This window comes from Solenopsis invicta, chromosome 4 (genome assembly GCF_016802725.1).
Source record: "Solenopsis invicta isolate M01_SB chromosome 4, UNIL_Sinv_3.0, whole genome shotgun sequence".
NCBI lineage: Eukaryota > Metazoa > Arthropoda > Insecta > Hymenoptera > Formicidae > Solenopsis > Solenopsis invicta.
The window spans coordinates 16340047-16366283 of record NC_052667.1 but is presented as its reverse complement, the minus strand read 5'-3'; the positions used below and the strand labels follow the sequence as shown (position 1 = coordinate 16366283).

General features: G+C 36.7%; 1 protein-coding gene and 1 long non-coding RNA gene across 4 annotated transcripts; one reads left to right on the top strand and one right to left on the bottom strand.

The window, feature by feature from the left end:
* Positions 1 to 880: 880 nt before the first annotated feature.
* Positions 881 to 2981, top strand: LOC105194458 (U1 small nuclear ribonucleoprotein A). 3 transcript variants are annotated; one of them, XM_039448033.1, is made up of 3 exons: positions 881 to 1008; positions 1164 to 1434; positions 2289 to 2981. In XM_039448033.1, exons 2-3 carry the CDS (start codon positions 1198 to 1200, stop codon positions 2745 to 2747), a joined length of 696 nt encoding a protein of 231 aa, XP_039303967.1. In that variant the 5' UTR covers positions 881 to 1008; positions 1164 to 1197; the 3' UTR covers positions 2748 to 2981. The 3 variants fall into 3 exon arrangements, with proteins under 3 accessions (XP_039303967.1, XP_039303968.1, XP_025986167.1); XM_039448034.1 differs by having other exon boundaries at positions 922 to 1018; XM_026130382.2 differs by having other exon boundaries at positions 952 to 1093.
* Positions 2982 to 3657: 676 nt separating this feature from the next.
* LOC113004286 lies at positions 3658 to 7997 on the bottom strand. Its single transcript, XR_005574504.1, has 5 exons — positions 7798 to 7997; positions 7346 to 7428; positions 6981 to 7063; positions 6580 to 6700; positions 3658 to 4152 (listed from the first exon to the last, which is right to left on the bottom strand). It is a non-coding gene; the product is annotated as an uncharacterized LOC113004286 (long non-coding RNA).
* Between the last annotated feature and the right edge of the window lie 18240 nt (positions 7998 to 26237).

Sequence of the window (26237 nt, the reverse complement as noted above, 5' to 3'; positions counted from 1 at the left end):
CAATCATCTTGACTTATCTAACCTAACCTACAGAAAATCTCTAGGCATCTGCCATTGTGAGTGGTTTGTGTTCTATCAGGATGTGCGCTATCGGGACCTGCCGGCGCTCTTTGCTTCTCTAACCACTGCATAAACGAATGCACCCAAAGCCATGCAAACACTAGCAAACGACTAATGAATGGCAAATGAATGGCAAATGAATGGCATTTTGTAAATTGCTGTAGCTATTAAGCTGAATACACAATAAAAAGCACAGGCAATAGGAACTAGAGTCCTATATAAAGAGAGAAGCGACATTGATGTCTGAAGCTCTGATTGGTAATCTGATTGATACTTGATTGTTAAGCGAGCAGCCATATTGTGACCACAGCTGTTTGTAGAATGATACGAATGGTGTTTGATGACGTTAAAGCGGTCCCAAAATGGCGGTGGAGGACTCAATTGGATACTGAAGGTTGTGGTGGGGGTTCGATGTCGCTTCTCTCTTTATATAGGACTCTAATAGGAACAGGGAATAACAACAGGCAATAGATTTCAACTAATCAGAAGCCACGAGAAATATCTGCGAATCAATCAGAAATTGCAAAATCTATTGTGTGTTGTTATTCCCTGTTCTTATTGCCTATGCTTTTCATTGTGCAATAGGCTTTAAGGGCCTCGCACGTGAAATACATAACATGACATAAGCACAACATAAGACCAATGGACCAATGAACATCCAGCATAAAGTCGCCATATTGATTTATATAAGATTTCTATTGGTCCAGAGGCCTTATGCTACGCTTATGCTCGGTTATGCATTTCATGTGCGAGGCCCTTTAGTTCGACAGCCAACTTCACTCTGGCTCTCACTTTTGCCAACTTACATCAAGGCATTTTTCTCATTGGTCATTTTAACTCGCACTTTCGGGTGGGTCTCACTTTTCACTGTTACAAGAAATCACGATACTAGCTTCACCCCCGTGTACACGACATACACCGTGGCCGTAGTTCATCGACGCATAACCTGTAATATAACGTAACCTAATATATATATATATATATATATATATATACACATTGTTTTTCTTTAAATTTCTTTGAAAATTAATACGTAAGATTTCTTATAATTTATATTTTTTATATGAAGTTTAATGTTTATCTTATGTGTTATTTTTTTATAGAAGATAGAGCATCTAACATCAATTTTTAGTGAAAATGGATATTCGTCCAAACAACACTATTTATATCAATAATTTAAATGAAAAGATTAAGAAGGAAGAGTTAAAAAAATCATTGTATGCTATTTTTTCTCAATTTGGTCAAATTTTGGATATTGTGGCTTTAAAAACATTGAAGATGCGTGGACAGGCATTTGTTATTTTCAAGGAAATAGCAAGTGCTACAAATGCCTTGAGATCAATGCAAGGCTTTCCATTCTATGACAAACCAATGGTAAGAATCATATGATTTTCATATTTGTGTTGCATTTTATTTCTATATGTTATATGCCATGCTTCACATTTATATTAAAAATGTTTTACATCATGTACATGTATATATAAGATGTTCAACAAGGAAAAAATTTAAGAAGTGATTCCAAATGAAATAAAGTAAAAATTAAGTATAATTGCGATTATAATTCTTTAATTGTGAATGTTTAAATATACTTTAAGCATATTTTATGTGAATTACTAATATTTAAAATTACATAAAAAAACAAATGTAAACAAGTAAAAAGTCCTAATAATTATAGCTATAATAGATCTTAGTGACAAGTGATATTTCTTGATTGATATATGATTTTATAACAATTTTAAATTCATGAAATATTTTTATATGGATGCTTTTATTATTTAATTATATTATTTTTACATGCTTTAAGTACTTTTTACATGAATATTTAAACATTTATAATTGAGAAACAAAACTTTAATCGTAATTTTGTTATTTTTGCTTTTTTTATCTTATTTTATTATCTAGAATCATTACAAATTTTTTTCCGTCTATTGAAAACACGTGCGTACACGCACACGCATACACATATGCACAGGTACACCCCCCCCACACACACACACACACACACACACACACGCACGCGCGCGCGCGCGTACACGACGCGCGCGCGCGCGTACACATGCACGCGCACACACACATGCACACGCACACACACAACAGCATTTGTTTATTTTAAATTGATACAATTAATTTTGTGTGTGTTTGTGTGTGTTTGTGTGTGTGTGTGTGTGCGCACGCGCGCGCGTGCGTACAGGTATAACAATAATCTTAAAAATTGTTTGTTTTTGTAGAGAATACAATATGCTAAAACTGACAGTGATATAATTGCCAAAATGAAAGGTACGTTTGCAGAGCGTCCAAAGAAACCAAAACGAGTTATTCCAGTAGCAGATGAAGAAGCTAAACGTGCCAAGAAACGTGCAAAAGAGCAAGCAAAACATTCGCAACAAATTGGTTATCATGCTAGTGTCCCCCAACATCCAGGACTTGTTAATACTGCTGTTCCTGAACAACCACCTAATCAGATATTGTTCTTAACAAATTTACCGGACGAAACAAGTGAAATGATGTTATCAATGTTGTTTAATCAATTCCCAGGCTTCAAAGAAGTACGATTAGTACCTAACAGACATGATATTGCATTTGTTGAATTTGAAAATGAAGTTCAATCTGGAGCGGCAAAAGATGCTCTTCAAGGTTTCAAAATTACACCTTCACATGCAATGAAAATATCATTTGCAAAGAAATAGGTTTTGTATTGTGCAAACTATAAAAGAATCGAAATGAGATGTAAGTTAAACTGCGTTTATATAAAAATAAATGTAGTTTTTTTGTACTGACTTTGATTATCTTACTCAACTTTGCGCAATTTAAAGTATTTCACATTCAGCGTTATTCGTATGTCATTTCAATGTGATTTACTATGTTACAGTATATATATTGTGTGCGATAAGTAATATAATAAAATAATAGAACTGATAAAACAGATGATGAATAGATATTTCAGTTTAAAACTATATATAATAACAATACAACTTATATTTGAAAAAAAAGTTGTATTTTTAAATATTTTAATGTCAAAATAAATGACGCAAGAATGAATTATGTATGCTATAACATACGTGATTGTTTTTGTCCGAGTGGTTGGTCACTGAAGTAATTTTTGTACAAGAGCTAGGTAATTCAACGACAGTCCAAACAAAATTTTGTAATTCAGTGTAATTTTGGGAAATCCTATGTAATTTTTAGGAAATCCTAAGTAATCTAAGGGTAATATCAAATAATCTGTAGGTAATTCAAGGTATTCCTAAAGTAATCTCAGATAATCTGAGGTAATCTTTGATTTTTTAGTGAACGTCATTGATGAGCATGTTATATCTTTTTACAATAATATACATTTTCAATCAACTTTTGGAGTTGACGTAAAAGAATTGCTTTTTTGTAATCTAGAAAGTGTCATCGTTAGGTTTTCGCGGTACCACATCTTGTAATGCATTCTCTTGGGCTGCGGATATACGAGCGTTTAAAAATTTCGAAATTGCCAAACTACTTTAGGCAAATTTCTTTACGTTAAGAAATTTGCCTAAAGTAAATCATTTAATTCCTTAAAACGGGATTCTCCCTCCCGAAGTAAACAATGGTTTATATTTATTTCCCTGCTGATAATGGATACAAATGAAATAATGCCATTCAAATTGGTATGTGAGTTTCATATCAGGCGTCCACCTGTCATTCCAAACAAATTTTTAAAGAAGCTAAAAATAATTAAAAATACAAATATATAAAAATTGCGAAATACATTCTTATCTACAATGAAAAGATATGTGCAAAATCTTTTAAAAAATTCTTTATATTGATTATTTTTCGGATTCGTATTAGAATTGTTGAGAACTACTGTTTCAAAAAGTTGTGCCCGCCACACAGTTGTGTTCACGGAAGACTTCGTTGTTTCATTGTTTCGCCCATATGCATACGCGATGCATCTCGCTGACGAAAATCAATCACATATCGGAAATTCTTTCGAATTTGTGCTGGTTTGTGCTTGATGTAAGTTGCGACATGCTGCCCGCTCTGTGCTTGATACAGTTTTTGTGGTTTTATTATCGAAATCGATCAAAATGGAAAATTCTGAACAATCATCGAGGGAATTACCACCTAAAATTAATACAAAAAATATAGAATTAATGAATTTTGACAGTAACTTAAAAATTTTGCCAAGTTATTTGGTCGAATTGTGATGAAAGAAACAGGATATTATACGGAAAGTTCTTTTCTTTTGATTCACGAAAAAGATATTGAAGAAATAGAAACTTTTGCAAGAGAACACCTTCATTTGTTAGTGGATAAAGAAGATTATGTTAAGTATTATAAGCTTTTAAGTGGCCGCAAAAAGATAACATTCAAAAAGTTGAAAGTTATTTATATGTATATATATATATATATATATACATATATATATATATATATATATATATATATATATATATATATATATATATATATATATATATATATATATTATGGCCCTATTAATATGCAGGGCGTTAATCTTTTAACTATTTCTCAGTCTGATAGAAAACTGATTATAAAACAATTCAAAAAGATTAAAAAAATGTTTTAGTTACATCAGGACTTTAATAGTTTTTAAGTACATACACATAAAAGTTTTAAGATATCTGTTTCACAAATGTACTTTTTTATTTATACTTAACTTGATCAGTCGCAAAATTTTTAATTTAACATTAAGTTGTGATATTGTTTAACAAAGATTTGATCTTATTATTAGTGTTTTTTTTAAATATTTTTTATTTTATAAAATTAATATTTAATATATGCTAACTTCACAGAGGTTTAATATTTATATTCAATAGGATATTGTTTTGTTAGTATATTAAAAGATCTCAAACGTTATAAGTAGTCAAACTTCTTATTATGTATACATATAGTACATCTTTTGTTTGCAAAATTTTTATATTTTTGTTTCTTGTATGCAATAAATATTTGTTTTGTAAAATTGTGTTTTTTTTTAAGCAGTGAAAATCTAAAATCGATCTGAAGAAATAATACTTTAGCTATTCGTATAAGATAATTTTAGATAAGCAAAATAAATTTGGGAAAATCTTGGGTAATCTCAGAAAATATTACGAAATTTTTAGTACTCTAAGGTAACCTTGGGTATTATAAGGTAGTATTTGGTAATCTGAGGTAATATTGGACAATCTAAGGTAGTATTGGGTAATCTTAAGTAATCCAAGGTAATTTAAAGGTAATCCGTGTTAAGGGTAATTTTTGTACACCATAACCACTAGTGACCAACCTTTCGTTTTTGTCTTTTAAAGTTCCTATTTGTTATATTGTATTGAAATATATATTTTGCAACAAAAAAATAAGAAAAATTTTCAAAGATTTAAAACTGCACATTATTCAGATCGTTAAGTCTTTGCGAAAAATTATTGTAGACAACAAATTCAAAAAGAATTTTATAAGTTGAAACTTTTAGCGGTTTTTAAAAACTTCATTTTTACAGTTTTGCATCTTAAAAACATCACAATGTTTTATTTCTTAAAATTATATATGTATATTCGATATTTTGCAACTTGATCAATTTAAGAAAAATAAAAAAAACTTAAGATATTTAGAAAAAAAGTAAAGGAAAGTTGCCAATATTGGCCCCGTATAGCACATCAGCACTTTAAAAGCGCCTTGAAAACGTTATCAATTACACCCTCTTTACGTAGGTGAATATTTTGATGGATTTCAATTCACAGTGTTTCAAAAATGCTCAGATAACAAAATGCGCGCATAGTGAGTTCACGGAGGGTGCCGTGCGGATTATCGGCACGGTGTGAGCTTACCGCATCCGACAGATGCGTCATCATATGAGACTCACATTGGTCGCACGCGTGCGGTATTCATGCGTGCGAGCGATATGAGCCTCAAATGCGTTCTCCAAATGAGACTCATATTGCTGCATGCATGCATACGGCACTCAAAAATTCTAATCATTGCCCATTTTTTTCACGTACTTTTAATGCATTATAAATCAATATTTTTATTCATTTTTTTCCGATTTACAATTAAAAATTAATATTATATACAATCTTTAATAAATTAGTATTAAAAGTATTAGAAACATAAAAAGTACTTGAAAAAAATGTGCAGTGATTGGAAGTTCATATAGCATTTTATAAATTTGTTAATATATGGGAGAGTCTTGTTTTATCACGTTGCAATTGACCACTGCATCCATTCACAGCAAACGGTGTCTAGAATTTTTTTACTATTCAAGCACTGCAGTGAATAGCTGGTGGTCAATCGCAACGTAGTTAAAAAAAAATTAACATGTACACAATTAAGACTTTGATATTATTTTCAAGTAAATTTTACTTTAATGAAATTCTAATTCAAAATTTAGTTACAAAGATATTTGAAGTTAAAAATACATACATTTTTGTAGAATTAAGTCTATAATAATTAGAGATTGTATATTCTAAAATTTTAATTTAAATGTAAATGATAGTTTTTTCAATTAGCAATATCTGCAAATATCTAACATATTTTATATATGTTCATAAAACTAACCGTCCATACACCTCTTCGAGAGAACTTATAAAATAAAATATGTGAGGTCTGCCAACAATAAAGTATGAAATGCTTGCTCTCGTATTGTTTCCAATGTTTGGCAATATTATTCCACAATTTCCTAGAAACAAAGAAAAGAATAATATATAAAAATTAAAACATTTACAAAATATGAAAACCGAGTTTGATAATTTTACAAGTATTCTACAAATATTATTTCGTTATAGTCAACGTTGCAAATACACTGTACTACGAAATTAAATTCTATCTTCATGCTTGAATCATGTAAATAATAAGTCAATATAAAATTAAAAAAAGAATTAAATTGAAATTGTTTTATCGGTTTTATTACAATTGCTCTTGTAATATTATAGAAAATATAAATACTTTTAATTATTTACCTTTATACTCTACGACTTTGGTAGTAGCCGTTGAACCAGAAATTCTAATTTTCCAATGTTTGGCAATATTATTCCACAATTTCCTACAAACAAAGAAAAGAATAATATATAAAAATTAAAACATTTACAAAGTATGAAAACCGAGTTTGATAATTTTATAAGTATTCTACAAGTATCATTTCGTTATAATCAACGTTGCAAATACACTGTACTATGAAATTAAATTCTATCTTCATACTTAAATCATATGAATAATAAGTCAATATAAAATTAAAAAAGAATTAACAAATTGAAATTGTTTTATTAGTTTTATTACAATTGCTCTTGTAATATTATAGAAAATATAAATACTTTTAATTATTTACCTTTATACTTTACGACCTTGGTAATAGCCTTTGAACCAGAAGTTCTAATTTACCAATGTTTGGCAATATTATTCCACAAATTCCTAGAAACAAAGAAAAGAATAATATATAAAAATTAAAACATTTACAAAATATGAAAATCAAGTGATAATTCTTTGATAAATCTACAAGTATTTTACACTTTATCATTTAATCGTTATAGAAAATTTATTTGCTCTTACAAAAATTTAATAAAGTTTATTAATAACAATAATAATCATAATAATAAGTACAAATTTTGTAATAATAAAAAATTAGAACTTATAAACTATTTTGAGAAGAAAGCGTTTAAATTATTAAAATAGAAATGCAAATTAAAAAAGTTAGGCTATGTAAAATATATTATACTTACATTAAGTAATAAATATACTACACATAAAAGCAAATTCAAGACCCAGACTTTAATTAATTACCTGAGGTTTTTTTTATCCACGGAGATCCGATATTATGCAAAATAGTCCAATTCAATGTAAAAATATTACATATAAGAACACGGCACTTGCAAAGTATTACACCATTACCACTGACCATGACCACTACACTCAACTGACTCAACTACACTGCACTGTTACGATGACGAGTCATGATGACCATTACGGCATGGAGAACCATGTATGTACCATCGAAATGCATGCGCATAAGCTCTTTGCTGCGATTTGTTGGCTAAAATCCCGTGACTTCATTGACAATTTTAAATTAATGAATGCAAATAAAAATCAGAAAATATCAGAAAAAAATCAAAATATCAAAATCAAAGGTAACATATGTTACATTTAATCATACAATGATTGTTTTCTCACTCCTAAAATGTAATAAAAATATAGTTTTACTAATAGTTTTTCTTCTCATAAGTTTGATTTTCTCTTTGTATAATATTTTTTTATATTTTATCATACACAGTATATTTAATACATTCTCAGATAGTCTCATATACAATATATTTTAAATTTTTTCAGATTTTTTATTTGCTTATAAAAAAATGTCACTTAAAAAAAATTAAAAAAAGAATCAATTTTTCTACAATTTTTTCTCTATTTTTCTGATTTTCTCTTTTTACATATTATATTTAAATCGTGTTTTTCCATACACAGCATTTTTATGTTTTATCCCATACAACACAGAGAGATTCCAGGAACATTGCAGAATGATTTCATTGAAACATTGTAATATTGCATTTTGATTGCGAAACATTGCTGCAACATTGTTGGAAGATTGCAGCAACATTAAGATGTTCGCTTTTTGAAATATTGCATTGAAACATCCCAAAATATTCACATAAATATTATTAATATTTATTTACACATAATTCCAATGAACAAACCAATATTTGTGTAACATTAAAAAAAAACATTTTTTGCAAAAAAAAGTTTCGCAAATCTTTTTCGGAAATTTCCAAGCGGTCACCCATCCAAGTCGCGATTCTGGTGAACGTTGCTTGACTTCCGTGATTGCTGCGAATTGATCCCTCATGATGACCCGTAAACACTTGATGCTGATATGTGTGTATAACTGGTAGATCAGATCAATATACGTTATTGAAAAAATGAAATATGTATAATTAAAGCTCAGTATTTATATAAACAAATATAAAATTATAGCTTTTTTTACTAATTTCGCAAATACAGAATAGCATTTGGAATAACTTTTCTGTTATTTGTTTAAATAAGAATGTAATTAGAAAATATATATCAATATAATACAATAATTAAATTAAATATGAAAAAGTTTTTATTAAAAATACAATTAAAAAATATTGTTTGTTTATTGGGCTGTAGATCGAGGTTTCTTTATATATGAACCTATTTTGTCTATTGATATAAATATTAAAAAATCATGATATTGCAATGTTTCCGGAATATTACTGGCATATGCCATATGACGTTGCAGGCATGTTGTTAATATATGTTTCTGCAATGTCTCCGTAATATTACATTGCAATCTACAACATTGCAACATTGCTGCAATGTTGCTGCAATTTTCTGTGCTGTATGAGATACAATTTATTTCCTCACATTTTTATTTTTGCTTACAAAGAAAGATTAGATTTTTTCATCCAGTTCTGTGATTTTACGGTTCTTGAGATTTGCAAATCTTAAAAATTCCATAAAATTACGGTAAGTTATAGATGAAGATTTAAAAAAATATAATTTGGAAAATTAAAATGAGAAAACCAGAAAACACGGTATAAAATTGTTTTTTTTATACTTATTTTTCAAACTATTTTTAATTTTCATCTATAATTTATCGTAATTTTATAAGATTTTAAATCTGCAAACTTTGTAATAAAATTACAATTAAATAAAAAAAATTACAGTTTTTTTATAAACAAATAAAAAAATTCGAGGATTGTGAAATAAATTTTATGAGATATTCTAAGAAAGTATAATACTAAATGCTGTTGTTGCATCCGGGCGTGGGTCGGACGTTTTTGGGAAGGATTTGATTATGTGTTTTATTTATTAATTTATTTTGTGACTTTAAATAGTTAGTAATGGGCTGCTGTCACCAGTCTGATGTTTAATCCCAGACAATTTCAATGTGTTATTTATTTTGTATTTTCGGATTATTATAATTATTATATTTTATTGGTTAATTTGGAAGCATGACTAGGAGCGGTGGCGTGGGATAAGGTTTAAATGATTTTTAAGAGCATAGTTAGATAGAAAAATAGTTTATGAATTTATTTATATGAAGAGCTATAAAAACGCAATAAATAAACTGGTATGATTGGTAAAATAGATATATTGACATGAACGAAGATAACAATTAAATTTGTAATATTATAATCATTATGGTTTTACAATTCCTAGCTCGCGGTTTTCTTCAATCTTTGCGCCGCTATAGGTTTCCTTGTGTAAATAGATGGAACAACGGGTCGCGTGGAAATTCTGTTCGGTATATAATCGTTTATCGGTTTTGCTGCTCTTTTCCGAAATTTGGCGATCTCCTTCCTTATTTCTCGTTTGGGAGGACGAAAGGGAACTGTGAGACCCAGAAACTCAAGGACCGAAAATTCCGCCGGGGAAGATGGGACGTCAGGGAGGTCCGCCCAGTATGTAGATGAATCAAAAATTTTAATTTCGTTCAATTCTTTTCGTAGAGCGCGTAGAAATCGTCTACGTCCTCCGGTTTTACCACGATGGGTCTTCCTGCCCATGTTGCTTTGTAAAGGATTGCCATTTCTGTTGATTAATAAAATTTTTGATTAAGAAAGAGATACAAATAAATTCTTACCAGTTTTCCGAATATTAACCCAGATAGCCAAATGATTGCAAATTGTCGGCAACTTGCCACAAATATCGCTCATAAGTTGTCAGCAAAGCAACAGAAGGGGGTATCTTCTTTTCAGTATGTTTTTGTCAGTAACAATTTTCAAAATATAATAATGGCAAGTTTCCAACAATCTATTGGCAATAGACCTTAAACTCAGTTTTCAGCAACTTGCTGGCAACTGGCGCACAACACGTCAGGAATCCTTAAAATCTAAACAATGGGTAGGAAACAAGTGTTGCTGTTCGGTTGCCCTCAGATTGCAGACAATGCAAGAAACTTGTAGAAAATCCGTCGGCAATCTGGTGACAACGATTTTCAGCAATTTGTGAACAACTGACGTGCAACATATTGTGTTTTTAAATTGCCATCATGTTATAAACAACAGGTAAAAAGATTTTTAATCCTTTTCATATCCCTTCTATAAATACTATATACCCTAGTAGCAATTTTCTGCAAGACTGCTGTAAATCTTGCAGTAAATTCTTAAAGATTCTGCCAGTCAAATTCTTGCAAGAAATTTGTATATATATCTGCTGCATGATTTTGTAAAATTCTTTCATCAGAATATTTTAGTATAATCTTAAAATGGATTAAAAACGGATTAACTTTGAATTAAACATCTTGAATTAAACATTTATGTACAAGATTAAATAACAATACAAATTGTTATTTACATGTAAAAATATAAAATTTTATGTGGAACAGCGTTCCACATACACGTCATGTTTAAAAAAAAATAAGAGCGAGTATTCGTCTCGAGGTTACAACACAGAGTTCATAAAAATCTCTCTGGAGTATGAGCTGAGAAGTTGGCCGCGGTGGCGCCTAGATATAACGCCTGTGGCCGCACTTGACTCACGAGAAGATCTTCCGTGGCGTGGCCACCTAGCGGTGGCAGCAGATTTTTCTGCTGCTGATTAACCAGAATCTGTACAATGTCTGTACAAGATCTGCGCACTATTTCTGTTGTAAGAAACTTACAGAAATCTGCAGATCATATTTGTGCAATATTTGCACAAGATCTGCGCGCTACTTCTGTTAAAATAATCTTATGTCATTCTGCTGAAAAACTTTGCTAGACTGCTTACAGACTGTAGTTGCGGGAAGAATCTGCTTCAAGATAGCTCAATATCTATACCAAGTTTTTGCAAGCAGTTCATATACAAGTACAGTGCACGAATATTGAAGCAGTCTGCTAGCAATCTGCCAGCATGGCTCTTTTGGGAATAATCTTCTGCACATCTGACTCAATTCTACTGCAATTAACTGCACGCAGATTCTGTCCTGCAGAAAATACCAGAAAATGCTACTAGGATAGATCTTGTTACAAAATCTGTATCATATCAAGATTTATGTTCAACAGATAAAGCAGATCGGTGAGCGCTTAGTGAGTTAAGAGCAAAACTATGTTCCAAAACTCATAAAAAAAAAGTGTTGCAACCTTTTAGCTCATGACTGTACATACGCACACCGACGGAATCGGTATCCCTCCGCGCGCGACACGCGGCTTCTACACATATACGCGAAGCGCCCACATACATACGTACTAGTCTTCCCCTTCCATGCTACTAGTGTGGCTGCTAAAAGTCGAAAATGCATTGCTGACACTGGGCCATTTTGAATTTTCACTAGTTTTATGAAACACACAACGACAAATGATGTACATTCATAATAAGAGTAAAAAAGTAGATTAGGCGATGTATGCGCAAGTATGCTTCGCCTCAGTTGGTCGCTTAGGTACTGGCGTTTACGTGCACTTCTCTCACTCAATAATAATATACACATCATTGTCAACTAAATGCTGAAAACTTTTCAGCAATTATTATTATAGTAGAGTTGCTATTCGGTTGCCGACATGTTGCTCACAACTTATGAATAAAAGTAATACTTGCATGTTTCTGTTAACTTTATATTACCATTCGGTTACCGACACGTTGCTCACAACTCATGAATGATAATCGTTGTTCACATATTGCTGTCAGATTGCTATAAACATTGGTTGCAACAATTGTTCTACCGTTGTTTGACAATAAAACTCAGCATATTAATATTGAATTAACAAAAACATTTTTGTTTCATTAAATTATAGGCAACATAATGGCAATTGACAAGCAACTTAATTTCTGCAATTATTTGATTTAGATTGAGTATTCACGTTTGGCTATCTGGGAAGTTAATTAGAGAGAGAGAGAGAGAGGAGCGTGAGCGTAGGAATGTGGCGCGTGGAACATCGGAGTGAACTTGAAAGTTACAATTTTCAAATTATTAAATGTTTAAATCTTGAATTATAAGATTGAATTTAATTCTGATTTAAAATTAAACATTTTTGTTTAAATTTTAAATCTTGAGTACTCGAGTGTCGAAGAATAAATCAGGATGCCAGTGGGATTTTTAAAGAAAGGAGAATGAATGAATGAATAAGCATTTATTTTGTCCTAGGGCAAGCCCTCTAAGGACTCTCTGAAGTACATACAGTAGAGCGTAAAGAATAACAAAATCACTTACAAACTAAGGTCTAACTAAGTTCCAGGAGAGTAGTAGGCAACAATAGAGAAAGAAAGAAGAAGAAAATAAACTATAATAAACAAAACAAAAGAAATAAAAATGACATTATAGTAGTAGAAGATATTAGCGGTGAGTAACGTTGATGGACGCTATGTGTGAGCCGAGGGGGGAAGCATCGCAGCAGGGCCACGGCTATTCAGGTAGCCGAAGAGCAAGCGCTTGAAGGCGCTAGTTGAGGCGGCCTCCCTGACGGCAGAAGGGAGATTATTCCATAGGGAGCACGCAGTCGAATGAAAGGAACGTTGGTAGGTGGAGGTGCGGCAGAAAGGGACTGCGAGATCGAGGGAAGAGGAGGCGGAGGAGCGCAGGTGGGAGAGAGGACGGTGCTGAGGACGGAAGTTTTCGGAGAGATAGGGAGGAGACGAGTTGAGGATGATAGAAAATAGAAGGCAACATATGAGGTACTCCCGCCTGTCGTCAGAGCTAAGCCACCCCAACCTCTCGTAAAACCCCGAAATGTGCTCATCCCTGCGAAGGTTGAAAATAAACCGCACGCATGAGTTCATTAGGCGTCTTAGCCTTAATTTTTGTTGTCCCGTCAGGTCAGTGAAGAGGGCCGCACAGTAGTCAAAGACGGGGAAGATGAGAGCCGTGACGAGCTGAGTACGAAGGCGCAAGGAGAGGCAGTTGGAGAAGGCCTTTAGCCGCCAAAGGATTCCGTTGACGCGGCTCGAAGTGCCACGTACATGCTCCGACTAACTGAGAGAGCTGGATAGGCAGATGCCAAGGTTTGTGACCTTGTCGGTTAATTCTATTAATGTACCGTTGAGGTGTAGTTGGATGATAGAGGAGGGAATGCTGTTGATGAATTTAGAGGACCCCAGGAGCATGGATTTAGTTTTGCGAGCGTTAAGGATGAGGGAGTTGTTCTGAGCCCAGGACTCGATTGCGGCAATGTCCGCTCTGACCTTGGCAAAAGCGGCGTCTATGTCAGCAGATGGAAAGTGAATATAGATTTGCAGGTCATCTGCGTACAGGATGTGGCTGCAATGCCTTAGGACGGGGCTGAGGTCGTTGATGAAAAGTGAAAAAAGCAGGGGGCCGAGAACCGAGCCCTGGGGGACCCCAGCAACAACAGGCATCCAAGACGAGAAGGAGCCGTCCGGGCCACGCACACGCTGGTGACGCCCCGTGAGGTAGGATCGCACCCATTGGCAGGCGGAGGGAGACAAGCGGAAAGAACGCAGCTTACGAAGAAGAAGATCGTGGGAGACCGTATCAAAGGCCTTGGTAAAGTCAAACAGGACGAGCAAGGTGACCATCCTTTTATCGATGGCCAGTCTCACATCGTCTAGCAACTTCAGGAGAGCCGTCTGTGTACTGTGTCCCCTTCGGAAGCCAGTTTGGAGAGGATCGAGGAGGTTGTAGGTCAGTAGGTGAGAGGAGAGTTGCTCGAAGGCAACACGCTCGAGGATTTTAGACAAAAAGCAAAGCAAGGATATAGGGCGGAAGTGGGAAGGTTCGGTGGGACCCTTGGATTTAGGAAGTGGGATAACATGAGAGAGTTTCCAGGAGGAGGAAAAGGAATAAGTGGTGAAAGACCTGTTGAGAATATCGAGGATGAGAGGAAAAATAAACGGAAGACACATTAAGATGAAGCGACGGTTGATGTCGTCGGGTCCAGGGGAGTTGGAGGTGCTGCGGCGTAGAGCGCGCAGCAAAGCATCGGGTGTAATGTGAAGGAAATAAAAGGTGGAAGGATCGGCTAGGAGCGAGGAGGAGACAGAAGGGCAAGGGAGAGGAGGGAGAGAGTGGAGTGGATCAGGAGGAGAGATATGAAGAGAGCCGGGCGGAAGGATAGGAGGATCGGGCGAGGCGAGGCTAGTTGAGGAGAAGAAGGTGTTCAGGATTTCTGGGGAGAAATTTAGATGTGGACACGGGGTCCCAGCGTTAGCGAGGCCCAGAGAGCGCAGGTCAGACCACAGTCGAGCGGCGCTAGAGGTCGAGCCAAGCCTTTTGGTAAGATAGGTGTTTTTGGCGGACTTTATAGCGGACTTGGCTTGGTTGCGCAACATGCGAAAAGTCTCCCCCCTCGAGGGAGAGGGGAGGCGGAGGAAAGCTCTCCTGGCTGCGTCCCGCCTGCGCAAGAGAACTCGGATGCTGTCGTTTATCCAAGGAGCGGGGGGTCTCCTCGCTATGAACGATTTTAACGGAAAGAGTTCATCGCGAGCGAAGGTTAGAAGTTGACTAAAAGCGAGGACCATGTCATCGACATGGGAGAAATTACGAATGCGTAGCCAGTCGAGAGATGACAGGAGACTGTGGAGAGTCTGTGAGTCGGTCCTGGAATAGTCGCGGATAGTAACAAGGCGGGGAGGAAGGCGATGGATGAGAAGGTTGAGTGAAACCTTGATGAGGTCGTGGTTGGACAGAAAGGGAACAGGAAGCTGATGATGAGACGTTACGAGGGAGAGACTACTAACAAGGCAATGGTCGATTCTAGTATGTGGTGTAGTGGTATGGTGAGTGTTGCCGAAGGGAACGAAGAAAAGATGATTGGTGATGCAAAAATCCGAGAGAGACTCAGTGTCGTGAGTGGGACGGTTGATGTCGATGTTAAAGTCTCCAATGACGATAGCATTGCGGAAAGAGGGAAGGAATTTTTCAAAGTCGGCTTGAAAGATAGAGAGATGACCGATTTTGGGAGGTCGATAGACGACGGCAAGAAGAAAAGGACGGGAAGCCCTTGAGGAAATGCAAAGCAGCATGTATTCGGGCTGGCTGTTGTAGGGACCAGGGGACGCTGCAAGGACAGAAGCGCCGATGTCGTCGCGCACGTAAACGCTAATCCCCCCTCCCCCCTCTCCACGCGATCGCGTCCAATGATGCGATAGCCGGGAAGGAAGACGAAGTTATCGGGAACGTGAGGCTTAAGCCAAGTCTCCGACATAGCGACAATGTCGAAAGTCTTCCGGTGGAAAAAGTTCGCGAATTCAGAGAAATGAGGGAGGAGCGACTGGCAGTTTACGTGGCAGAGGCGCAGGCACTCCGAAGGCAGACGGGCGACCCGGTCAGACCGTCAGTCCTTTCTGGACCGCAGGACCCCAGCCGAGGGAGCCGCGTCCGAGTTGATGTTGGGAGGGGCACCCCGTGGGAGGGGACCGAGTGGAGGTGAAGAAGGCGCAAACACGAGCATGACACCAGGTCGCGCGCAACTCGAGAAAACACACCTTTCAGGGTAAAAAGGAAAAATGGAAGGTAGTGGTACAAGCAAATTACGCTGTGACCAATCTGAGGAAGGGAGAGCGAGGAAGGAGAGAAGGAGTGTAGGTGTAGGTTAGGCCGAGGCCGCATTCAAGTATAAGCTCGGTGTGATTCAACTGCCATGTCCTACAAAGGAGGTTGTGAAGAAGGGGGACATCCCGATGCTATTCCTCGGCTGCCTCGTTTTTGCAAGAATAACCCTCCCGTTGTTGGGATCCCTCTGCCAGTCTTATCGTTGGCTGGCCGCCTGTCAAGCGCACACTCTGACTGTCTAGAGCGATCTGTTCAAAAAATGCTCCGCGCGCGCTTCTTTTATATGCTCCGGACGCGCGAGGGTGGTTATGGGTTCGAAAATAGCGCTGCAACGCGCCTTTGCGGCTATCGCCGGCTCCCACGCTTGTCGGCGCCTGCGCGGGGGCGAGCCGCAGAGGAAAGGGGGGAGGGGACTGCGTTCCGCCGGCGACCGTGCGCCATCGAATGTTCGAGAACGTTGTATAGAGTCCCTAGAAGTAGAGAGTCTGGACATCTCGGGGTTCCACGTGATTGGATGCACGTGATTATGCACCTAAAATGGCAGCACCAATACGGATCCCTGTTTAATCCTCTTTAGCCAATGCGATAACAGCATACAACACGTTCAAGTGCACACAACGATAAACATACACACACATAAAGCTCACGTACATAACTGACATATTCATCACCGACATTTTAGGGGCAGATGTCCAGACTCTACTTCTAGGGACTCTACGTTGTACGGCCGCGCGCGCTCATGGGCGCATTCTTTAAATTTTAATATTTTAAAATCGATACATCCATGCCGAATGAATCCGATATATTAGTTAATTATGCGATTATTAATATAGAGGGAAATTTTCCAAAATCATAAACGAATCCATAAGTTAACGCGACTGTTTTAGAAATGTTTTGATTTAAAAATGTTATTGGATAGCGTGAGAAAAGAAAAAAAAAATTTTGAACGCCAGACGTAACACCCCCATCGGCGATGTAGAGCAAAATCAGAGGTTTCGAGATTTTGCTCGTCTCAAGCTTGCGCTTTAATTGAAAATAAAACTGTAATTTTGAAATCGGAAACCATATAGCAACAAGGAAAGAAAATATGGTTATAGTTCAGATGGCATAATCAAAAAGCAGATAGCTAGAGTAAAGAAACATGAGCAGAAGTAGATACCTAATACTTAGAAAACTAAAAAGTACAAATAGATAAATGGCGAAAAATATAAGTTTACATAAATATATTTTGCAGAGGATAACATAAAGCTGGTGAATATGAGTAGCAGCAAGTATCAGATACAATTAACTAATAAGATTAATGCAAATACGAGTCGCAGAAGTGAGTCTAACGCAAAAATGAATTAATAAAGATAAATATAAGTGAGAGTAAATGCTTATTCAGAGAAAATTATTATCGTTAGTAAGTGCAAGAGAATATTAGTTGAGCGCAAGAAAAATTTCAGTAAAATAAGATAGTATGCAGTTATAATTACTTATCTAATACTTGGAGTTTTGCATCAAATTGTATAATACGCATGTCGTGATAACTAATTACAGTTTTTATAGATTTATATAAAATGGGACTAAAATATTGAAATGTGTATACGACAGTATATGGTTTTGTATATATATATTTTTTTTTATTTATAAATACGTTGAAAGACGTGAAATAATAAGGCTGTTGAGTTGAGACAATTGAAGCTGTAGAGTTGTATGTATATCTATGCATATATCTGTGGGATTTATCCCTATATCTGTGGGATTTATCCCTACTTAAATATACATGTGATCTTTAATAGTGTGGCAGGTTTTGCAAATCGACAGCGATAATTATTGCGATGGGATTTTTAATTAATTAATAATAATTATAACCATAGAGGTTTAAAATAATTACATAGTTATTACTTGTTAGAATTTACTATAAGAAAGGAGGCGCAATAGTTATCGGTGTGATTTCAGAGCTAAATTATAAATTATAATCATAGCGGTGAGGTGCTCTTTCGCATAATTATTAATTGTTATGAGTATTGAGGCAATAGAGAAAAAGATTTCTTAAAATTTATCATGATTAATTATGAAAAGTAGAACTATTATTATTTTTGATTGTATTTTAAACGTTGATTTAAGTATTAATTTAATTTTTAAGAGATTATATATTAGTATTATTATTTTTTTTCTCAATATTCGCAATTATTTTACAAAATTAAATTTTATTATTTTATATGGGGTGAGCTGTAGTTCTTACAAGACTGCACATGAAACTTTGTTGTTGTTCCTTAGCGGGGAGATGATTTTCCTCCTTTAAGGCAGTCGTCAATTCTTCGATCTAGTTGGTCCAATGACTCGGAAGCTGTTGTTATTTCTTCGTACAAAGAGGGGTTGAGTTGCCTAGCTCTGATAGTGATTTGCTGAGCTTTTGGTCTACCACATTGTATGTAATTACAAGTTCGGCTATATTGATGAGCCGAACTAAATGGTTGGCTTAGATTTTCAACTTTGATATTAGAAGTTGATGATGTTTTTGACGATTTTGAGTGTGAGCCTTTTGACTTAATGCATTGCCATATAATGAGGCAAGCTATTGCTCCAATGATTAGAGGAAGCCCCTTTAGAATGAGGGCTATGATCCTCCAAAGAGAATAGTATTGCTGCGCAAAATTATCGCCCGTAGCAGTACCTGAAGCAATTGCAGGGGTGGATCTTCCCCATTGATACTTACTAGTATCCAGCATTAGTGGTGTGGCTATACCATCCGGACGAGGTTGGTACTGCGCCCAGACATTTTTGAGCTTGAATGTAGCAGTTGTTTTTGGACCTTACGCAATCTCAGTACCAGTTGCAGAGATAGTGCGAGTTTTAGGTATCAGGTACTACTGTGTTCAAAAAGTAAAGTGAATTTTTAATTTAAACTTCCCGCGCTAATCGATTCGAGCAAACTGTTTTATTTTTATGTTAGTACTACTGTTAGTGACATCTGTGCCGAATTTCATGTGAATGCCATCATTAGTCATATAGTTACGCTTGTGTTTTCTAAATGACTAAAAGTGATTTTGGCGATTTTTACAATGTCTGATTTTGCTGAGCAAAGAAGTGGGTGGTTATGGGTTTGAAAATGGGCGCGCCCTCGCGGCTATCGCCGGCTCCCACGTTTGTCGGCGCCTGCGCGGTGGCGAGCCGCAGAGAAAAGAGTGGAGGGGGAACTGCGTTCCCCCGGCGGCCGTTATCCGCCGCGCGACCGCGCGCCGCCGAATGTTTGAGAACGCTGTACGGCCGCGCGCACTTGCGGGCGCATTCTTTAAATTTTAATATTTTAAAATTGACACATTCATGCCGAATGAATCCGATATAGTAGTTAATTATGCGATTATTAATATCAAAGGGAATTTTCCAAAATCATAAATGAATCCATAGGTTAACGCGACTGTTTTAGGAATGTTTTAATTTAGAAATATTATCGGATGGCGTGAGAAAAGAAAAAAAAAATAATTTTGAACGCCAGACGTAACAGCTGTGTATAATAAAATATGAAAAAATACGATATATTTAAAAGAAAAAAATCTAAAAGTGAGGGAGGAAAACTTATATATATGTTTTTCATTCATTTTTATAAGCAAATGATCATTCAATGAGTAAATATGGTATATTATTTAAGAAATTACAAGATATTTTTAAATAAATTATAAGACATTTTTTGAAAAATAATTGAAAAAATTTTTTTATCAGAGTTACGCGTGCTCCATCACATCATGAGGGCAGCGTGATACGTTCTTGTGCGCACGGCGGGATTATCATGTTACCCTCACGTTGTGAAATGTTCTCATCACGGCGTGATTGCACTATGCGAGCTTTTACGCGTATACGCGTGCGCCCATCACATTGTGAGGGCACTGTGATGCACTTTTGCACGCACAACGTGCGATTATCACGTCGTAAGAATAACGTGAACTCACGAATTGTTATCTAGGTGATTTTTAAGATTAGAAAATTGCTTAAAAACATTTAAAATACCTGCTTCAATTACCACGATATAGGATATTTATTAAATTATACGACGAAATCTTGCATAAAAATTATAATCAACACTTATGTAGGTTTGTTTACAAAAATAGAAGGAGAAAATAGATGTAGAATTAACTTTTTCTAAAATATTAATAATTGTTCAATTAATTTTGGAATAGTATTTCGATAAAATTGTAATGGCAAATTATTTTAATGATACATTTACAAAATTGAATTTGGAAAGCAATTGTTCAATATTTAAGAAACATGTTTTAAGTTATGTATGAAACATCTAGAAATATAATTAATTTAAATAAATGTTTACAAAAATGTATAATTATTCTTAAATTATAATGTAGAAATATCGCTATATGAAATATTACAAATTTGGTAACATTTTAAATAAGGAATCAAACGATTTTAGAGAAATTACAAAATATGTAAGATTTCAAATTCCAAATTTTCTAATTTTTGACAAATGTTATTTAGAGATTTTATTTGGACAAAAGTACTGTGTTTTAACGTATTATTTTAGCATTATTATTATTCAAAATCTTTGTCAATTTACGGTGCTATTATAATATTCACTATGTAACACATCGTTCAATAAGTCCCGAGACTAACCCAGAGATAACGCTAGTAGTACCAAGCTGGCCACGTTTCCCTAGAATGCGAACCTTCACATGAAACGTGTACAAATTTCACGTCGATCGGACCACAAACAGCTGAGTTATTGAGGTTAGAGCAAAGTCACTTTGTAATTTGTTTGAAAAATGGAAAAAAGTGAGTTTCGCGTGTTGATAAAGCATTGTTTTTTAATGGGTAAAAACACCGTAGAAGCCCAGCAATGGCTTGAGAAATGTTATCCGGACTCCTTTCCATCTAAATCAACGATTTGTCGTTGGTATGCTGAGTTTAAACGTGGTCGTACGGACACAAACGATGCGGAACGTTCGGGTAGGCCATTGGAAGCCGTTGTACCGGAAAATGTGAGTGAAGTGTTAAAAATCGTAATGAACAATCGCAAAGTGAAGGTCCGTGACATTGCAGAAATGACACAGATATCATCTGGAAGCGTATTTACAATCCTTCATAAAAAATTGAGCCTGAAAAAGGTTTTTTCCAAGTGGGTGCCGCGATTGCTTTCAATGGAACAAAAACAGCAACGAATCGACGATTCAGAGAGCTGTTTATCGCTATTTACTCGCAATAAAAAGGATTTCCTGCGTCGATACGTAACCATGGATGAAACATGGATTCATCATTTCACTCCGGAGTCGCATCGGCAATCATCTGAGTGGCGCGCGGCTGGCGAAAGTCGCCCAAAGCGTCCAAAAACGCAGCAGTCTGCTGGCAAAGTCATGGCGTCTGTTTTTTGGGATACACATGGCGTGATTTTCATTGATTACCTGGAAAAAGGTAAATCGATCAACAGTGATTATTATATTGACTTGTTGGTACGTTTGAAGGAGGAGATCGCAGCAAAACGACCGCACATGAAGAAGAAAAAAATCCTTTTTCATCAAGACAATGCACCATGCCACAAGTCCATGAAAACAATGGTAAAATTCAACGAGTTGGGCTTTGATTTGCTTCCCCACCCTCCGTATTCGCCAGATTTAGCCCCCAGCGACTACTGGCTCTTTGCTGATCTCAAAAAAATGCTCCAGGGAAAAAAATTTGGCTCGAATGAGGAGGTCATTGCCGAAACTGAAGCCTATTTTGAAGCAAAGGATAAATCCTTCTATAAACATGGTATAGAAAAGTTGGAGAGGCGTTGGAAAGATTGTATCACTCTAAAAGGAGATTATATTGATGAATAAAAATGATTTTTGAAAAAAAATGTTGTTTTCGTTGTTAGTCTCGGGACTTATTGAACGATGTGTTATAATATTTGCATAATATACCTATAGGAGTTTGTGCGTAAAAAGCTCTTTGAAAGTGCACGTAGCACAGCAGCACGTGCAAAGCGCTTGGAAAGCACTGTAAATTGCACTTTTTGGCATACTAGAACAAAACAAGCGCGCTACAGAGCTTTTAATATTATGTATATATACAGGGTATTCGGGAATTAGGGAATTTACCGCTTTGACAACATAGAGAAGATGAAAAAGGACAAAAAAGTCTTATATTAAGTGCGCAACTAAGTTCTCGCTGTTTGTCAATAGATGGCTCCAGCAATAAGTGTTGGTCGATTTAAACATATCCAAAACGTCATAAACCAAGCTTAGACATATGGTAAACAAACCGCGTTGACACGTTAGTGATTTTGTTTTGGCGTCATATACTTTTGATTGTGTGAAAATGTCTGATTCTATGCCAAATAATCGTCATTTGCGGAAAGTGTCGATTTTTTTATTTTATTTGAAGAAAACGGCGGCTGAAGCGCATCGAGAGCTCCAAAAAGTTTACGGAGATGCTGCTCTAAGTGAAACAACGTGTCGTGATTGGTTCCGTCGCTTCAAAGATGGTGATTTTGATGTTGACGACCGTCCGCGTGAAGAAAGGCCAAAAACTTTCGAAGACGCTGAATTGGAGGCATTGCTCGATGAGGATCCGTGCCAAACACAAGAACGGCTTGCTTCAGCATTAGGAGTTACCCGCCAAGCCATTTCCAAGCGATTGCATGCGTTGGGAATTATTCAAAAGCAAGGAACTTGGGTTCCTTATGATTTGAAGCCAAGGGACGTTGAGCGTCGTTTTTTCATCTGTGAACAACTGCTCCAGCGGCAAAAAAAGAAGTGTTTTCTTCATCACATCGTGACGGGTGATGAAAAATGGATTCATTACAGCAACTCAAAGAAAAGAAAGTCATGGGGACTGCCCGGTCATGCTTCTACGTCATCGGCTCGGCCGAATATCCATGCTGCAAAAGTTATACTGTGTATTTGGTGGGACCAGGTCGGTATTATTTATTATGATCTGTTGAAACTGAACAAAATCATCACTGGGGCACGGTATCGATTTTAATTGATGCGACTGAGCCGAGCACTACGCGAAAAACGGCCACAATACGAGCAGAGGCACGACAAAGTGATTCTACTGCATGACAACGCTCGGCCTCATGTTGCCAAACCCGTTAAAACTTACGTGGAAACGCTCAAATGGGAAGTCCTACCCCACCCGCTATATTCCCTAGATATTGCGCCATCCGATTGTAACGATGCACCCCCGTACCGTTCCTCCTGGGGCCACGAACCGCCCCCCTGTCCGGCCGAACACCCGCCGGACAGGCCAACAGGCGCTATGCGCCGATAAACGCTTCAGACACGCGCGCGCGAATGGTCCAGCGAACGCGCCGTTAATCGTAGGAACTCCGCGCGCACGTGCATTAAGCCGTTCCTGGCATTGGAGCAACGAAGAGGCGTACGCGTAAGCAAGAGCGTGATACCAGACCGATTTCGGAGCAGCGAGGATGCTGTATTCCGAGAAGAACCGAACTCCACCCGAGCATCCCCGACACTCCGAGATCAGGGTATAAAAGACGGACGATCTCATAGAGAGATCGACTCTTTCCCGGTCCAGCCTCCAAGCCAGACCAAGGAAATCCGTGTGGTAGAGGGAGCTCTGCCACCGTCGAGAGATCTCGACGATTCCGCCGAAATCCGTCTTCACCCCAGAGTCCGCGGTGACGACTGCTACCCCGGGGGTAAAGTGATCTTTGCCTCCATCGAGAGATCTCGAGGTGGCCGGCACCGGCGCACGAGAGGGGATTCCCTACGAAGGGAATTCCAAAAAGCACCTGTCGCGATACCGGATTCCGGGAACACCGGCGCGCCGTTCGAACCGCGTCCTCGTCCGCACTCACCGCGGGCTTCGAAACCACGGGGAAGTAAACACCGCGGAGACTCCGCGAGCGCGAGAAAGACCACGCTACCGCACCGTTCTCTTGCACCGGCCGTGAGCCGAGAAGAAAGAGACCGAGCACTTTAAATACTCCCTTGTACAATACCGCGTTCCACTAGGCTTAAGTCATACCATCGTTTATGTAAATACCGCGACTATTTGTATTTTCATTTCCTATAATAAAATTGTATCTATTCTTACGTACGCCCGATCTCAGAGTTAATTTACCGGCAACCTCCCTTCGAGCTCTGGCTTCTCTGAGCTCGTCCGTGCTCGGAAAAACACAGGTTGTTACACGATTATTACTTGTTCCGTTCGATGGCACATGTTCTGGCTGATCAGCAGTTCCGTTCATATGAAGACATTAAAAAATAGCTTGATTCGTAGGTAGCCTTAAAAGACGAATACTTTTATCGTAACGGTATTCGAGCTCTGTCAGAAAGATGGGCAAAAGTTGTAGCTAGCAATGGGCTAGCAATACTTTTAATGACTCATTTGTAACCATTTTTTCACAATAAAGTTGCATTTTCATAAAAAAAAACCAGCGAGAACTTAGTTGCGCACCTAATACCATTTTGCGATATTTGCTATAATTATCGAATTATAAAATAAAACCTCTGAGCTAATGTGCAGTGACGCCGCGCCTAGCTCGTAGGCAAAAGCGTGCGGCGGGATCCCAGGCAGAAACGCAAGATCAAATAAACATCTATTAGATCTTAGAGGCATCTACGTCTAAAACAACATCTAGAAATATTAAATTTAGACTAAAATAACGCCTAGAAATATGAAATTTAGAAAGCATAAAATTTTGTATTATTGTGTTATTAGACATAAAAGAATTGATATTCACACAATATAGAACAGTAGGCTGATTATAGTCGGGTTTCGAGAATCACTACTGATAAAAATCGATGTGAATTTACAAAGAAAATGTACTTATTTTTTGGTAAATTTTATTGATTTTTGTAGCTTTTTTACTTAAAATTTGTATATTTCTTGGTCACGACGAAGAAGTTTAAGGACTTGCAGCTTATCTGACTTTGTCTCAATTTGCCACAACGGGACATGACAAATTGTTGTAGATGTGGAACAGTTTAAATCATACTGTGGTGTAGAGCAAAGACATCGGAATATATAACGTTTATCTCTCTAGTAGCAAAATGCTTTCGTTAGCTTACAAAAAAAGTGTAAGATTGTAAGATATAATACGCCGCGGGCCTGATAGTTTATTAATACATACAAGGCATTGCAGTTCTATCCTGTTGTTCAGTTGCTAGGCACCCGATCGTCAGAGAGTCGGTCTCTTCGTTTTAAAAGGATTAACACGTACATTTAATCTTTACGTTTAAATTCCCAAAAATGTATTTTAAATAAAGTAATTAAAGAGCCTCACAATTTTCAGAAGTGGGATACTACCAATTTAAAATTTAAATCGGTGTGTTAAAAGTGCCGGTCTCGCGATCAACTTATGATTCTTATGTGACACGGACGGCATCTAACACTTTACGGAAATTAAAAAAAAAAGTGACGAGATAAACATGAAATAGTACTTGTGTTAGAGAAGGCTTTCCTACAACAAAATGAGTACATTTACGGTAGCAGAACTTAAGGAGAAGTTAAAGAACAGAGATTTTCCGATGGCAGGATCAAAAAATGAATTGGTGAGACGGTTGTTAGATGTGGGAGTCCCGCCGAAAGAACTTTTGGATGTGCATCCTTTGGACGGAACGTCTGACGGGTCCGGATCGCATTTTGAGGCGACATGTGGTGAGGAAGGTACGCATAATTTGCGGGAGGTCAATCTATTACGTAAAGAACGGCTCAACGTAAAATCTGGCTCAACGCGAAGCCGAACTGCTGAGAAGAGAAATAGAATTATTACGTATGACGCCAAGAACAGAAACTGAGAACGCATCTGTGAGAGCTACTCCGAAAAAGTAGCAAGAACTTG